Below are 15320 nucleotides of genomic sequence, written 5' to 3' on the forward strand. Positions count from 1 at the left end.
TGTATAAAATGTATGCAAATATTATGTACACACAAATCAGCATATCTGCTGAAACTGGATATTTCAGACAAAATCCAAAACTTTTTAAATACATGTCGTACATATCTTTAAACTGCATGCTCTCTCTATTCTGAAACAGATAAATTAAGTACCACAAAGGTAAGTATAAGTGGGTTTTTAAGCAGAGACCTTAGAAGCCAAGGTCCATCTGCTTTGCATAAAAATCAGTGGCATGTTTTTTAAGAGCAGGGCTTTGCCCAGTGTTCTCAGTCAAAACATCCGTTTTCCTCCTCACTGATTTACAAAATGCAGCAGGTTGTATTTTACATACTTTGTATGTATCTGTTGATTGTAAAGTGCTTTGGGATCACTTAGGATGAAAAGTGCTACAGAAAAGTAAACTGTTCTTCTGATTCTTAGGACTCGGGCACTGTCCAGGCAGAAGGAAGTGGGATGTCACAATGAGTTATGAAGGGACATGAAAGTGTAACTAGATGCGTGTTTTTCCTGTTCTGGCAGGTCTTGCTCGTGCCAAGTCCATCCCCAGTCAGACATACTCCTCTGAGGTGGTGACGCTCTGGTACCGTCCTCCTGATGTCCTACTCGGAGCCACTGATTATTCTTCTGATTTGGATATCTGGTGAGAAACCAACTTTGACACATTTTGGTATCTCTCAGGGAAACTGAACTATCATTTGCCTCATCTTTAGATGACTGAAACGGAATCAGCCAAGTTTGAGCAAATACAGACTGAAAGATGTATCAAGGCCTGTGAGTAGTGAAGGTGCTGTGCTTATACTGTTGGGTTCCTACAAGTGGCAAACATCAGTAGCTATGCTTTCAGGAGTGCCATCCTCATCTCACCTATATACCTCCCAGAGGTGTCATGAGTTCACTAACCTTTGTAAAGCACTTTCAAATTAATGCAAAAGTGTATTATTCTGGAGGTATCTGACTGGCCAAGGCTGTGGTATCATTCTGGAAATACTGGTTTCTGGACACATGATAACTAGAAGAATTACACCAAGAATAAATCTGACCTTTGATAACAAAACACAGCTCTGGCCATCAAAGAGTCCTAGATGGGTTTGGAGTTAGAAGGATATTTGGATTATCTTTACTTCTGTGATACCTCATCTTTTACACCACTGTTTATTTCCGAACACACTCCACAGTTAAAATAGGCAAAGTCCCATGCTCTATACAATTACACAACTGAGTAAACGTCTGCTCAATTTCACTCCTTCCTCAAGCGCCAGTTAATACCTTGTAACTCCATCATTCTGCTATGACCACTTCTGTGCCTGGACAAAGACTTCATTAGGGTCTTTGGGGGACTGGGCAGGAGCCTAATAGGCTGACAAAATCTGCAAGAAGCACAGGGAGACTTGCATTAGCAGGTGTGTGCCCAGCAGAACTCCAGCGCCACAAGGCAGGCATATTCTCCAGCAGCATGAGGCTTATCGGAGGTTCTGGTGGCCTGGGTCAAGAGGGCAGTGCAGGGGAGTGGGAGCTCTAAGTCTCTTCCTCTCTCCAAGGCTACTGCCACTTTAATTGCATCAAATTTTCAATGACTAAAATAACCTGTTTCTCCATTATAACAGCTCTCAGTGGCTAGGCAGATCTAAATTGGAATGTCCTCCTCCCGCCTCTCTCTAAGCAGCCACCAGTCCATTGGCTCTCCCCAGGCTAAGCCACCTACAGCCCCTCATGGACTGTTGAAGAAGATGCCTGCCTGCCTAGTGGAACATGCAATTGTACTGAAGGGTGTCAGAGCCTTCCCAAAAGTAGGGGGGGCTGTGGGCCCATCCCTGCCCTGGGCCGGACAGGGAGCCCAGGGGTGGGGACACAGGATGGAGGCTGCTCTCGGCCCTCCTCCTCCGCAGGCAAGTGGAGGGTCTGCACGGCTCCCACAACTGCCCAGGCTCCCTGGCCGGGCTTCACACTGGCCTAGCTGGGGGGCGGGGCCTTGGGGGGAAGAGGAAGGGAAGGGGCAGGGTCCACTCCGGCAAAACGTGGACAGGACAGGCCTGTCCACTTTCAAAAAAGTGGGAGGGCTATGGCCCCCTTGTTCCCCCCCTGGTTCCAGCGCCACTGGTGTACAAGGCAGACACCTTCTGGTACCTGCCCTCCTGCTCCTCACTGACCCAAGGCCAGTCCACGGGCCTGATCATCCCCTAAATATATAAACCTGGGGTTCCTGCTGTACAAAGCCAGGACCTCTGTTGCATAATTTTGCCCTAATGTACCATGTAGGACACAGGGGCTTGTCTATAAAGATTTCATCCAGCACTATCTGTCACCAGTAGCACAGCATAAGGGACTCTGAGCCCCACTCCATTACATTCCAGTACAGCACCTTTGTTATTACACCTCCTTATAATAATAGCATTCAAAGTGTTCGCCTTTCAGAAAGATGTCATGCTGAGAGAATGGAAAGTATGTGAACTCTATTCCCTGACTTCCTCTCACAAGAGTCATTTATTATCTTGATGTAGGCTCCATATAAGTTCAATTTTTATCTATTAGGAAAAGATGTCCATTCACACAGACGTTACTTGTCTATCAAGAAAAAAATCCTCTTCTTTCGGACATAGCAAGTTACATGAAATTGGGTCGGAATGCCCTTGGCAATGGCATGTGACAGTGAGTGTTAAAGCCTTGGTTTAAAGGAACCAATTATAAAAAATAAAACATGATGGCAATTCATCCATAATGCGCATGAGCAGCAATATTGTCAGTGGGAGGCACATGGAAAGTGAATAGGGCCTTAAATAGATTAAGAGAGATATAGAAGGAGACTCACTAGCTCTTGGACTAACTTACAGAGCTTTTTTAATCTCTTTCTCTCTCTCTCTTTCTCCCTCGCTGTCTTTCCGAGACCTTAGAAGATTCAATTAAGGGACTTCAGGGAGACTAACAGAATGTTTCGGGAAGATTACACTGAACATCAGGGAAATTTTTTTTTTAAACACAAAATTCTTTATGAATACTTAGAGTTGGCTTTCGGCAGCTGCTGGTTTTGTGAGTACTGCCAGCTTGGCTGTATATCTTATTTTCAGTAAACCCTGCCCCCACAAGTGCCGAACATAATCTTACAGGAATATTACACCCAGAGCAGATTCATGCAGACCTGGAGCCCCCATGAGGTCATTTGTTGGGGATCTGTCCACTGCAAGGCCCTAGATTCAACATTCTTCTCACTCCTGCCTCAAATTTCTCACTCCTGCCAGCTAGGGCACTCAAAGGTGTTTAAGGACAACAGGAAATGCATTCAGAACTGGGAACTGTACTTGAAGATGAGGGGAACAGTAGATGAAGGTTTCCCATTGAACAGGAGGACGGGGAAACCTGCAAATTACCCTCCTCAGTGACATGATAAAGAGGGAGAGAGAAATCCTGAATCCGCAGAGGGCCCAAGTTCTTATTACCACAGAGATCACCACCGTACACCACATGATGTAGCCCAGGAGCATGAGCAGCAAGGATCACACTAGCATTTGAACCTGTCCCTGGTGAATTGAGAGATGCTGTGACAGTAGATTTGGTAGCATTGTCTAAACCTGCCTTGATTACACCCACTTGAATTGAAGAATCTAATACCAAACTTTACATCTCATTGCACTTCAGCAATTGGTATCTTATTTTACAGCCCACATGAACATCAGGAACTTGTTGAAATCACAACTGTAGGCTCCTTCGTGAGGGATTTTACAAAGGGATTTAAGATAGCGCTCCCTATTATTTAGTATTGGGGTTGGTAGGAAGGTCTGTTCAGGTTGGGTCACAGGAGGTGGAAGAGAAAATCCAGGAAGTACCCAAAAAAGGCAGAAAACATACTCTTCATTGGGTTAGATGCTACTCTCACTTGCCCCAATTTTACACAAGTGTAACTCCATTGAATTCAGTAGTTACTCTTGATTTATACCACAGCAAGTGAGATTAGCATAAAGGCCATACTCTGATTCTCCTGTATCACAAGTATAAATCAGAGGAAACCCAGTGAAGCAAGTGGAATTACCTCAGTTTAAAACGGGTGCAAGTGAGAGGAGATTCATGCCCCCAAGCTATTGAATAATCTCAAATGGAGCAGTAAAATGCCCCATTGCATTTTTCCCTTATGGAAGAATTTGTTATTTGATCCCACCTACTTGTTTTTCCCACCGATATACCCCTTCATCTCCACTGATTCTTCCAAAAGGTAGCTCTACAGAACAGAAATCCTTTGAGAAGATTGTAGATACGAAGGGGCAGGGAGCCTCAAGAATAAAAATTCAGAAATTTAAGAAAAGAAAAAAGGAAAAAGCAAATTAAACGATTGTGTGCCTGGGCCTAACTCTTAGAAAATTTAAAATAAAATATTGGTTTTAGAAACATCCTGCGTAAGACAGCAATGAAGAAGCACTGCTTATTCCTATGGGGCTGGATCCAGAATAAATACCACGAAGGCTACTGAAAAGCAAAAGAAGAAAAAAAGAAGGGATGTGGATATACACTGAGGCAAATGTAAACATTTAAAAGTACATATTTAAATATTACAGAAGCACAGCTGCCAATTCCTAATTCACAGCAAATGTTAACTGAGCGTGGAAAAACTTGTTGAGTTCTACTTCCAGTTGTCACCCCTGACTGGATCTCTGCACTAATGATTAGCAGCTCTGGATTTCTGTTTCCTATATTCTTTTCTGTTCAGATGGGAACTCTATTGCTCTAGACCCTTGTGTCAGATGGCAGTTTAGGTAACAGAGATCAGTTTTGCAACACCCTTTTATGTCACTTACATGTGCAAACTTCCTAGCAGGACAGAAACCCTGGCCCTGATCTTGAAGAGGTGGAATGCACCTCCAATTGAGAGTTAGAGACACTTTGGCCTTGACGTCTTAGATTAAAATAGCAGCCCTGGCAGCACTGTACTGACTTATATTTATCAAAACAGGCTCTCCAGAAAGCTGCCTAGTTCTATCTACCTCATCTTGGGGGCTGCAAATAAATTAGGCCTGATATGAATCGATGTAAGACGTCACAATCTCACTGTTGCTGCTAAAGCTAATGACCATTTCCACCTAGCATTTCAAAAGCCATAAAAAAAACCCTATCTGTATCACTGTGTAAGTGCCAGGGACCATTACTACAATACTATCTACCACCCTACCGAGAGTTACATTAACATCTAGGCCAACATGCTGAAGGATAGACTTTTTTTACCTATACATCTAGGGCAGCCCTTGCTCTGGTCACTCAGGGAACAGAAAACTGTTCATACACACACACACATACACACTGTACGTGCCGATTACTTGAATGAGTTGGTATTTCTTTTTTGCAGGGGTGCAGGTTGTATATTGGTTGAAATGCTCCAGGGTCAACCCGTTTTCCCAGCAGTTACTGGTACTCTGGAACAGCTGGAGAAGATCTGGGCAGTGAGTAAAATACAGCCAGGAAATTGAAAGGAAAATATCAATGTTGTTAAATTTTACATCCTGAACATGGCTGCTTTATACAAGAGACGTAATTTGGTTTGAATCCTCAGTCCGATGTGTTAAGTTTACAGATATATCCTATAAACCATTTTATATTTGGTAACTTTCCTACAGTCACTAGAGTGCATCAAAATGACTTTCCTTTGATGTTTGTCATCTCATCAAAAATTTAAAACCAATTACACTGACATCAAACTGAAGGAGTCATAAAAGGTATGTTGTTACTGCAAATCCTGTTCCCTCTAGTTAACACCCTTACTTGTCCAAGACATAAAGTAGATTGTCCTCTTTAAGAGGTGCTAACATTGTCCTAGCGCAGCATTTCGCAGATTGGGCTCCTTACTCCAGGGGGTACATGGGCCCCGCTGATCAATTACTCCCCCGCCCTCCCTCCCTCTTGTCCCAGTATCTCCTGCACACTGGGGAACAGCTGTTCAGTGGCATGCAGGAGCTGGAAGGGAGGGAGAGGAGTGGGGACGGGACACGCTCAGGGAAGAGGGTGGAAAGAGGCAGGGAAGAGGAGGGGTAGGGGTGGAACAGTAGCGGTAAGAGGTAGGGCAGGGGTGGGACCTTGAGGGAAGGGGTGGAGTGGGGACAGGGCCTGGGGCTGAGTGGGGAGTTTGGGGTTTGCAAAAAATTTTAAATCAAAATGGGGGTCCTTGGGTTGCTAAAGTTTGAGAACCGCTGTCCTATCAGCTTATGCTGCTGATTTGTGACTGCTGCACTGAAAATGACAACAAGATTCTGGGCTGGTCTATACTAGAAAATTAGGTCAGTAGCTAAAATGACCTATATCCTGTGACAAAGTTCCTCCTCTGCCTTGGTGGGTCCTGCGCTTATTGGCAGATTTGCTCACCTCAGAGATTCACGGCAGCCCTCAGTTTGGCCACCCTTGCTAGTGTCTCAAACCTGCCATCCACTCAGCTAACCTCATCACTGGCCAGCATGGGGGAAACGGAGAACAATCCCCACAGTCTCTGTGTCCCACTTAGTGGGGCAGGGCAGATCCCTTTCCAATTTAGACCTTCCCTTCTGGTGTTTCTCACAGACCAGGTCAACTCCTCCTGTGTCTAATCAGGAGCTGGGGGATGGGGGGAACCCCGGCCCACCCTCTACACCGGGTTCCAGCCCAGGGCCCTGTGGATGGCAGCTGTCCACAAAGTTCTCTGTTATCAGCTGTGTGACAGCTACAACACCCTGGGCTACTTCCCCGTTATATTCCCCCCAGCACCTTCTTTATCCTCACTGCAGGATCTTCCTCCAGAAGCCTGATCACGCTTGAACTCTTCACTCCTCCAGCAGCACGCCTTCTCACTCCCTGCTCCTTGCACGCCCCCCTACTGACTGATGGGAGGTCCTTTTTAAACCAGGTGTCCTGATTAGCCTGCCTGCCATAATTTAATCTAGAAACTTCTTAATTGGCTCCAGGTGTCTTGATTAGCTTGCCTGTCTTAATTGGTTCTGGCAGGTTCCTGATAGCTCTAGGGCAGCCCTTGCTCTGGTCACTCAGGGAACAGAAAACTGTTCATTCAGTGGCCAATATATTTGCCTTCTACCAGACTCCTGTATCCCACTGCTCTGGGTCTGTTGCAATCCCCATGTAAACAGCACTAGGTCAATGGAAGAATTCTTCTGTTGACCTAGCTACTGCCTCTCAGGGAGGTGGATTACCTGTGCTGACAGGAGAATCCCTCCCATCAGCATAGGTAGAGTTTACACTAAAGTACTACAGTGGCACATCTGCAGAGCTGTTACTGTAGCGTTGTACGTGTAGACTAGCCCTTTAAGGACACACTCCTGTTCCCATTGATGTTAATGTCAACACTATCATTGACATCCATCAAGGGGAGTAGATTGAAGGCCTAAGCCCACACCAGAGACTACTCAAGGAACTGTATGCTGCTGGATAATTAAGAGGATTAGGAAAAATCAACAGGGTCTGCCATCGTTCTATATCACAGACCCACTCAGAAATTCTAGTTTTCATTTTTCATCTGGTTCCAACTGATGCTGGACTCGAACTATGGGTCTACTGATATCCATGGGATTCCTGGTGCACCAGCAGAAACCAAGAAAAAAAGACAGTTACCTGTTCCGTAACTGGTGTTCTTCGAGATGTGTTGCTCCTGTCCACTCTATATTAGTTGTGTGTGCTCGCCACATGCACTGATGCCAGAAGTTTTTCCCTTAGCAGTATCCATAGGGGACTGGCTCTGGCGCCCTCTGGAGTGGCACCCGCATGTTGTGGTATCAGGGGCGCCACCGTCTCCCTCCACCCTCAGTTCCTTCTTGCTGGAAACTCTGACAGTGGGGAAGGAGGGCAGTTGTGGAATGGATATGAGCAACACATCTTGAAGAACACCAGTTACGGAAAAGGTAACTGTCTTTTCTTCTTTGAGTGCTTGCTCATGTCCATTCCATATTAGGTGACTCCCAAGCAGTACCCCTGGAGGCGGGTAGGAATTCATGGACGTGTCGATTGCAACACAGCTCTGCCGAACCCAGCGTCATCTCTGGCCTGCTGAGTGATGGCATAATGAGAGGTAAATGTGTGAACAGAGGACCACATTGCAGCTCTACAGATGTCCTGGATAGGGATGTGCGCCGGGAAGGCCACCGAAGAAGCCTACGCTCTCATCGAGTGTGCTCTGACAATCGGCGGCGGCGGAACCCCCGCCAGGTTGTAACAGGTCCGTATGCACAAGGTGAACCAATTGGAAATCCTCTGCGAGGACAGCTGGTGACCCTTCATCCTACCCGCTGTAGCGATGAACAGTTGAGTCGATTTTCAGAAAGGCTTACTACCGTTCTAAGTAGAAAGCCAAGGCCCTCCAGACGTCCAGGGAGTCGTCCAGAAGACGCATCTCTTCACTGGTCTTGTGCGGTTTGGGACAGAACACCGGGAGGAAGATGTCCCGGTTCATATGGAAGGTGGAGACCACCTTTGGCAGGAAGGCTGGGGGGAGCCGCAACTGAACCTTATCTTTGTAGAAGACAAGTTATGGAGGTCCTGAGGTCAAGGCTTTAATTTCAGAGACCTGTCTTGCCGATGTCACCGCCACCAGGAACGCAACCTTCCATGACAGGTGGAAAAGGGAGCAGGAACCCAGCAGCTCAAACAGCAGGCCAGTGAGGCTAGAGAGGACCAAGTTAAGATTCCACTGCAGAACAGGAGTCCGTACCTGCAGGAAGAGTTTCTCGAGGCCTCTCAAGAATCTGACTGTCATGTCATGAGAAAACACTGTCTGGCCCTGGATTGGCAGGTGAAAAGTGGAGATGGCCATGAGATGCACTCTAATGGAAGAGTGTGCCAGGTCCTGGTTCCTCAGATGAAGCAGGTAGTCTAAGATAGACTGTATAGAAGAGTGTGTGGGAGAGATGCCATGCTTGGAGGCCCAGTGGGAAAACCTCATCCACTTGGCTAGGTAAGTCAGTCTAGTTGAGGGCTTCCTGCTTCCCAGAAGGACCTGTTGGACTTCATCTGAGCAGGTCCGCTCCTCCGGGTACAGCCACGCAGCATCCATGCCAAGAGGTGGAGGGACATGAGGTTGGGGTGAAGGAGCTGACCATGGTCCTGTGACAGCAAGTCTGGTTGGTTGGGCCAGAGGAGGCAAGGGCCAGGGAGGGGCCACTGCCAGGTTCATAAGTGTGCCAACCAGTGCTGGCGGGGCCACACCAGGACAATCATGATAAACTGTGCTGTGTCTCTCCTGATCTTTGCCAGGACCCTGCTGATGAGAAGAATCAGAGGGAACGCGTATATCAGGTTCCCTGACCATGACAGGAGGAAGGCATCGAGAGGGAGGCCTTGCCGCAAACGAAACCAGTGGCAGTTCCTGTTTACCCTTGTGGTGAACAAGTCCATTTGGGGAGTTCCTCACCTCTGGAAGATCATGCAGGCTACCTCTGGGTGGAGCGACCACTTGTGATAGGAGGAGAAGTCCCTGCTGAAGTGATCCACTAGCGTGTTCTTGACACCAGGGAGGTGACAAGCTTCCAGATAGATTTTGTGGCTGATGCAGAAGTCCCAAAGATGGAGTGCCTCTTGGCAGAGTCGATGAACGTGCTCCCCCTTGCCTGTTGATGTAGAACATCGAGGCCATGTTGTCTGTCAGGACTCTCAGCACCTTGCCCAACAGGTGAGGTAAGAAGACTCCACATGCCAAGTGGACCACCCTGAGTTCTTTGATGTTTATGTGTAATGTCATCTCCCCTGGGGATCACATACCCTGGCTCTTGAGATTGCCGAGGTGCGCGCCCCAGCTGAAGTCTGAGGCGTCCAATACCAATTCGATGGAGTGATGGGGGGTGTCAAATGGAACACCCTCTAGAAGGGTCATGCGATCGGTCCACCATCGCAGTGAGACAAGTACCATCAGGGGAATGGTAACAACCTTTTCCAGGTGATCTCTGGACTGGCATTAGACTGTTGCCAGCCATTGCTGCAGGGGTCACATCCGGAGCCTGGCATGGTGGACAACGTAGGTGTACACTGCCATGTGACCCAGCAGCCGCAGGCAAACCCTGGCCACAGTCAGGGGGGACATGGAGACCTCCGCGATGAGGTCCATCAATGTCTGGAACCTTTCTAGTGGCAGGAACACTCTGGCGCATGTTGATTTGAGCACCGCTCCAATGAACTCTATCCTCTGCACCGGGACTAACGTAGATTTTTTGTCGTTTACCAGTAGGCACAGGGAGAGGCACATGGCTTGCAGCACTGCGACATCCTCTTGGACCTGAGACCTGGAGTTGCCCTTGACTAGCCAGTTGTCGAGGTACGGGTAGATCTGGATACCCTGATGCCTGAGGTAAACAGCCACCACTGACATGCACTTGGTAAACATGCTGGGTGCTGTGACCAGGCTGAATGGGAGGACCACAAACTGGTAGTGGTGGGGCCCCACTGTAAATCGGAGGAAGCATCTGTGACCTTGAAAGATTGTTATATGGAAGTACGCGTCCTTCGCGTTGAGGGCAGCATACCAGTCTCCTGGATCCAGGGAGGGGATGATAGAAGCCAAGGAGACCATGCAGAACTTTAGCTTCTTTAGATACTTGTTGAGGTCCCTCCGGTCCAGGATGGGCCACAGACCACCCTTGGCTTTTGGATCAAGAAGTACTGGGAATAGAACCCCTTGTTTCTGTACTCGAGAGGAACTTCTTCCACCGCACCCAACTGTAGCAACCCCTTTACCTCCTGTGCGAGGAGACTCTCGTTAGAAGGGTCCCTGAAGAGGGATGGGGAAAGGTGTTGCGGGAGGAGGTAAACTGTAGAATATAACCCTCCACCACAGTATTGAGGACCCAGCGGTCTGAAGTTATAGCTGTCCATGCAGGAAGGAAAAAAGAAAGGCAGTTGGAGAATGGCAGGACAGATGGATCCGGGGTAAAGTCTGGTAGGTCACCCTTGAGCGCACACTCAAAATGCTCGCTTGCCCCCCCTACTTGTTGCGGGTCAAGCCTGACTGGGCAGAGGGAGGAGGTGGGTGGTTCAGGCGGTGCTGTCGCCCCTACTCTTCATATGGGGAGGCTCCTGTTGGGTTTGACTTCCTTGGCCCTGAGATTGCTGCAATTTGAAAGGCTTACAGGCTGTACCTGGAATGTCGGTCCCCTATGGATACTGCTAAGGGAAAAACTTCTGGCACCGGTGCATGTGGTGAGCACACACACCTAATATGGAATGGACATGAGCAAGCACTCGAAGAAGAACTAGAAGGAATAAGGAGAGACCAGTAGGAGTATTCTAATGAAGTCTATTGGGGAATTCACTAGAGGACATAGAATTTCTGAATGAGAACTCATTTCTATGACCTGCAGTGTCCCATCCTTTATTTGAGCTGCTGAATGACCTACATCTCCCTGCACCTGGGCTAAATCAAGGTGGATGTAACCAATATATGCGCTGTTGTATATTGCTCTTGGTCATTGACTCTTCAGAAACATGAAACATTAGCTTCTTGTTATTTTTTGCTTTGAGTGGCCAACACTGCCATCCTCTGGCCACATCTTCAGCTTCTCTGTGGACTTACCCCTCTGAAATGGGACTTTCCCAAAGGTGATTGATCCAAAGAGGAGAAAACACAGAACTCTTCAACCAAGGCAGTAGGAAAATGGTTCTTTAGCCTCAAGCCTGAGGCTATGTCTACACTACAAATTACTTCGGTTTAATTTAGTTCACTATATATCTGAGCTGTTTGAAAGCTTCTTATGCGTTGGGTTAATAATTCATACTACAAAAGACAGAAATAATATTTAAGAATCAGGAAGGAAGGTCTAAGAGCCATGAAATAGTTAACCCATTACACAGAAGGTTCGTTGTTGTTATACATTACATCGGGAAGATGACTATACTGAGACCAAGATTTTCAGAAATGATTAGCGACTGTTGGGTGTCCAACTTGGGACACTTTAAATGATGTTTAGAGGATAGGTGCTTGGTATTTTCTAAAAATCAGGTCCTTTAAAATGTCCCAATTTAAGTACCAAAAACTGAGGCAACCTCCATCACTAGTCACTTTTGAAAATCTTCAGCCTATGTCTGGTGTGCTTGTCTCAGTTTGAAGCTGTTTGTATAGAATCAACACCAACGTAGACAGTTCTGACGCTGTGAAATGAGCATTGATCCAAACTAGTCAGCAAGGCTGAGAGTCTGATAAAGTAAAATGTGTTCTTTAAAAACGTATGTTGTAGATAGAAGTAAGCTTAATAAGCTTAAATTATTAGCTCAAAGCTCCCAAGTGTCAGATACGAATTTTGCACTAGATAGTCACACATTCAGTGGCTGTCAGTGACTTCTGTAGGGCTCAATGTGGGTACAGGAGTTCATTCATGTGGTTCTAGGAATGGGGCCAAAATAAGGCAAGCTCTACCAATTAATTGTCCAAAATGTTACCCAGCTAAAGCACACAAGGGAAAAATATAAGAGGGCTGGTAACACAAAGCAGCCAACAGACAAGGTGGGAGGGTGGTCTCTGTGGAATATAACATTGCATTTGTATGAACTTTTTTACAAACTGTTTTACGAATGGTAGCAAGTGCTCTAGCCCAGTCAGGCTGTGACATTTCCTTACCTGTGTCTTATTTCCAGTCATGTTGTATAGGAGGATATTTTTCATCTACAGCATTCTGTAGGAGTGTGTGACATCGGGAAATAAAATGCTTTGGACTGTTTTTATACTGAATATGTTTGTTGTGTGAAATGGTAGAGACAGCTGGATTCAGCACATGTAAAATCATTTTATTTCTTTATAGTGGTGTTGATGCAGTTGACTGAAGGGCAGAAGAATATTACGAGGAGGGAACAATATCTTTCCTGGTCTAGGAATTAATATTTTATTTTTCTTTGCAGGCTGAAATTGAGTGAATCCTACAACAAATGTGACAATCAAAGGATGTTTTATATTTAGAAATGTGCAGATTTTGTGGCTATTTTTCAGGGATAGGGCTTCAATCAGATTGATTTTAGAAAATGGCATGTAATTTGTCAGACAAGAGGTTAAGGTATTCAGGAGAAATCACATTCTGTTCAGTCATGTGCCATGCTATCTGAAACAGAAGTTTTGCCATTCCTATATCAGATGTAGTGATGCTGCACCGTGAGAGTCTGGGAGGACAAGATGCCTTGTTTCCTTGAGCAATTTTAACTTACTAATGCTAATTCTAGGCTTCTTGTTTTTCCATACAAAATGTTCGATAACTTGACCCAGAGATTTGTTATAGCTAGATTAAAAGAATGTAGGAAGGACTTGTAAAGGGTAAAGTAATCTTAGGAGTATGTTCATATCAATTAAATATATAGAGTCCAGGCCTAGATTCCAATCAGGAACCTATTCATTGAGGGGTCAAACTCAAAACAAAGCCCTGGATCCCAATCCCTGAGAATTTAACAGTGGACCCAAATGTCATGGTTTGCGACCACATCAACTTTTAAAGAGCAGACTGAAAAAATGTATTTCTAGCTTCTGATGAAATTGTGTAATTGATACTATATACTGATATTCCGAGCCCATGCCTCATTCACACTCCAGTCCAGCAAAGCATTTAACCATGCACTTTAATCTCTCCCTGCATCCAGTCCAGCAAAGCATTTAACCATGCACTTTAATCTCTCCCTGCATCCAGTCCAGCAAAGCATTTAACCATGCACTTTAATCTCTCCCTGCTCAGCAAAGAACTTAAGCACATACTTACAGTTAAGTGCATTCTTAAGTACTTTGCTGAACAGGATGATCTGCTGCATTGGGCTACAGAGCCAAATTCTGCCAGGTGCTGAACTCTCTCACTTTCCACTGACTTCTGTAGGAATTAAAGACTCTCCATAGCTCACAGGAGGTGCTCAGCATGTAGCAGAGTCAGGGCCAGAATTACAGTAGGAACAACAAAAAGAAAAGGAGTACTTGTGGCACCTTAGAGACTAACCAATTTATTTGAGCATAAGCTTTCATGAGCTACAGCTCACTTCAAGCTTATGCTCAAATAAATTGGTTAGTCTCTAAGGTGCCACAAGTACTCCTTTTCTTTTTGTGAATACAGACTAACACGGCTGTTACTCTGAAACCTGTCAGTAGGAAGAAGACTTCAAAACGTAGAGCTGGATTTTCTACACTGTGTATTTCAGGGATTTCAGATTCAGAATTTTGATGTGGCTTGTTAAAAAGATAAGAGTCTACTGTACAATTCTGAACTCAGGTTCAGATTATAAATGACCCCCTCCCCCACGATTTAGGGGTGTGCAGGTCTGGGGTTTGCTTTGAGCCAATCTGTAGACATAACATATCCTATTTGTGCTATAAATGTGCTATTTATAAATTAATGTATCCTCATCCACATCCAGTCACCCTAGCTGTTCTGCCCATCTTGCAGAGTCTAGGAATTTTCATCGTAGCCTCATTATTGTTTCCAAAATACAGGTGAAAAATGCATGCCACTTTTAATGACCACTCTCCATATTTGCTGTCTGTATCATATTTCACAGTGTTGTCAACTCTTGCAATTTTATCACAAGTCTCTTAATATTTGGTGTTTACTTAAAGACCCAGCTCCTGATGTCAGGTGATTATATGAGAATCTTAGCTTTCATTTTAAAGAAAGGTTAAGTTCCTAGCCCTCCTGGTTGCAGAATAAAACCTGAGAGCAATCTAAAAGGCTCCAAAAGCAGAAAGCAAATAAATGATTTTGGGGGCCTGACTCAGATTTCTGAATGCCTGGAGATGGCAGTACTGTTTCTATCATCTCATGCCATAAACTGGGTATGAGCTTTACGTGTTTGGCACAGCTCATTTACAGAGTGTTATACGCAGGGCACTTTGTATGGAATAAATAATAACTATCACACTGAACAGCTGCAATTCCAAAGAGAAAATGTATACATATGTGCTCAGTCTCATAGTCCCCTGCAGCAAAAGTGACCTTAGGGGATACTTACTGGCCTGAACTCCACTACTTGAGAGGTGCTGAGCTGCACTGATTGACATTCAAGGCAAAAGGAGACGTTGAGGCTCAGCACCTCTCAGAATCAGGCCCTGAATTATTTTTTAGCACCTGTCAGTAGATGTTTACCATCTTTTCTTTTTGATCTCGAAACAGCAGGGGTCTCTATTACAGCTACAGTGCATGGCCACTGAATGCATATCATGCGGTGCAAGTACAACTGCAGAGAACAACTCATCAATATAATCCTGGCCCTAGAGGGACATCTTTAGCTGTAAACATGGCTATACAATGACCCTGTTATTGCACATACCCTTGTAAATGACACCTGTCAGTGCAGCTGCACATATACATTGATATTCCCAGCAGCAGTAGCATTAAATTTTGGCAAGTCCCTTTTTACTATAA

General features: G+C 45.6%; 1 protein-coding gene across 1 annotated transcript in view; it reads left to right on the forward strand.

Moving 5' to 3' along the window:
• Positions 1 to 15320, forward strand: part of CDK15 (cyclin dependent kinase 15) — a 55026-nt gene that overhangs the window by 12040 nt on the left and 27666 nt on the right. The window contains exons 8-9 of the mRNA XM_084643814.1: positions 520 to 640; positions 5327 to 5420. Coding sequence (XP_084499940.1) covers positions 520 to 640; positions 5327 to 5420 — 215 coding nt within the window. The remainder of the gene's footprint in view (positions 1 to 519; positions 641 to 5326; positions 5421 to 15320) is intronic.

Source organism: Lepidochelys olivacea (genome assembly GCF_965140295.1).
Source record: "Lepidochelys olivacea isolate rLepOli2 genome assembly, chromosome: 11".
NCBI lineage: Eukaryota > Metazoa > Chordata > Testudines > Cheloniidae > Lepidochelys > Lepidochelys olivacea.